The sequence below is a fragment of the Austrofundulus limnaeus genome, unplaced genomic scaffold (genome assembly GCF_001266775.1).
Source record: "Austrofundulus limnaeus strain Quisiro unplaced genomic scaffold, Austrofundulus_limnaeus-1.0 Scaffold303, whole genome shotgun sequence".
Taxonomy (NCBI): domain Eukaryota; kingdom Metazoa; phylum Chordata; class Actinopteri; order Cyprinodontiformes; family Rivulidae; genus Austrofundulus; species Austrofundulus limnaeus.
Genome location: NW_013952705.1, coordinates 126,911 through 129,246, shown reverse-complemented (window position 1 = coordinate 129,246; position 2,336 = coordinate 126,911). Strand labels below are relative to the sequence as shown.

Sequence of the window (2,336 nt, the reverse complement as noted above, 5' to 3'; positions counted from 1 at the left end):
CCACTGCCACATCTGCCTTTCTGTCCTTGACACACATGCACAGTAGTGGTAACTGGGGTAGAGTGTGGACATCACAAGACATTATACAGACAGGCTCTGGTATCGTGGCTACCCAGCAACGGAGCTCAAAAGTGTGGGATCTTTTTAAGAAAATGAAAGAGAAACCTGTGCAATATCTGCAGAGCAGAACTTGCCTTCCACAGCAATTATTTTGAGTTAGCATATAGCTAAAATCTAACGATGGTTATATAATAGCAGCTGCATTCTGGYACGATAAGCTCTATGTTTTATATTCAATTAAAGTATGATCCGATCAGTCGACTAATCGAAAAAAATAATCGGTGATTAATCAATTATAAAAATAATCGTTTGTGGCAGCCCTACAGGGGGTACACAAGTCTAAAAAGGCTGGGAACCACTGTCTTAAGTGAATCAGTGTAAGTTCCTCTAAAAGGATGAAAATCATATTGCTTGTTAATGCAAGTGCATATTTTCAGTGTGAATATGAGAAAACTGCAATTAGCAATGAATGACTCAGTCAATCCATGCCAGGTTCCCCCAATGACCTCAAATGGTAACGGATATGAAAGTGGATAAAAGCATTTGAGTATATGTGCAAACAATCTAAATGGTATTTCTCCCAGACATGCTGATGGCTTTGTTATGAGGAAACAACGCTCAGTGTAGATTACCAACATTAAAACAGTAGTGAGGCTATAATTACAAAACAGTAATGGTTAATGTGTTTTCTTTTGAGTTTAATATCGCCTGGTGATAAAGAGAGTAATCAGAGGGTCGGCTCAGGTTGAGCAGGTTTGGAGGTGAGGTGAGGCTGGGATAACTTGAACCTGTGTGGAGGAGGGTTAATGGGTATGCTGGACAAAAGATGTTGATGTTATTTTGTGACATGTTGGGAATAGGGCAATGAGCCGCTGTGGCCACCTTTATATGGATCAGCCAAAAGCAGTACTGCCTCTAAATAGTGTGCCAAATTGAATGTAGTATTAAATACCAACAACTAAAGCATCTGTCAGAACAACTCAGTTATATACCAGAACTGGTCAATATTTCTACATGAAGGATCAAGTTCACATTGTAAGCACACAGCTTCTTATGTGCTCGATGAACAAGCGCTGTACTCACCAGTGGAACCATAGATAGCGTTCACCACCATCGAAGGGTGATCCGAGTCAGAGACCTGACCGGCAAATACTGTCGGACCTTTTCCTGGGCTCATCAGTCCCAACGGCCCAGACGAACCGTCAAACGAGCAATTAGGTGAGACCTCCGTTTGATCCTGGAACGAAAAACAAACCATTACTACGTCATTCAAAACATGAGAAAATTAAATAAAAAGCATGATGATTGCAATGCATCAAGTATACACAAGAAATAATGCTTGAAGAAAAATGCATTACTTTATTTCTCATGTGTGTGTTGTAAATATGTGCTCATGGGACATCCCTCTGAGGGTTAGGAAATACTCCAGCAAAGAATGGATTATTAAGTGTCTTTTCCAGAAATGCATAATTTCTTTAGGGATTTAATTTACATATATTTGATTTTAATGTCTAGAAACTAATGTGCAACCGTTAATACACATCCATTTGTGCTATTCTGAATTTGTAACACAAGACATTTGTGTTCCGTTGTGTTTTTTGTTTTGCGACTGTATCAGATAAACCCTCTTCTCTAACAACAAATACATAACAGTAGAATGTATGTCTGTGTAATAAATCCTCCCTGTCATCCCACTCTTGACCTCGCACCGCGCACCGGCGCCTGGCCCTCCCGCAGCGCCTCCTGGATGCATCATTCTTCAGTGGGTTAGACATCATGTTGGCCCCCCTCCCCGGCTCTCCCATTAACCCACGTTACAGAGCAATTGGATTTCTCTAAAAAGATAAATGCTTCTTTCGCAGACACCAAAAAAGTTTGTTGAGTAATGAAGCATTGGGTTCGAAGCAGGCAGCTTATACCAAACATACCGGGATCACATTGCTGTAATATTATTTTATTTTTTTTTTATTTATTTGTTTGGTTTTAATTAACCAAAGTATCAGAAGTATGACTAAAAAGGGAAAGAAAGCTACCTTTGTTTGCATGTTTTATGCATTGCTTGTACACACGTATTTGAAATAATAATGTTGGCTTGCCTTGTAGACTGGGTCTATTATAATGAAGAAATCTAAGATAACTGGGATGTTTTAAAGGGGCAATATCATGTAAAATCAACTTTTTTGTGTTTTATATCATTTTATAATGTTAAACTCTCATAAAAAACATGCCCAAAGCCTTGCTTTGACTCATTCATGCATGTTTGAGAAATTCTGCAG

The 2,336-nt window shown here is 39.0% G+C and overlaps 1 protein-coding gene across 2 annotated transcripts in view; it reads right to left on the bottom strand.

Moving 5' to 3' along the window:
- LOC106526992 (partitioning defective 3 homolog B) overlaps positions 1 to 2,336 on the bottom strand; it is a 120,564-nt gene that overhangs the window by 11,615 nt on the left and 106,613 nt on the right. For both annotated transcript variants that reach the window (XM_014021736.1, XM_014021738.1), the window contains one exon: positions 1,144 to 1,297. In XM_014021736.1, the coding sequence (XP_013877190.1) occupies positions 1,144 to 1,297 (154 nt within the window). The remainder of the gene's footprint in view (positions 1 to 1,143; positions 1,298 to 2,336) is intronic.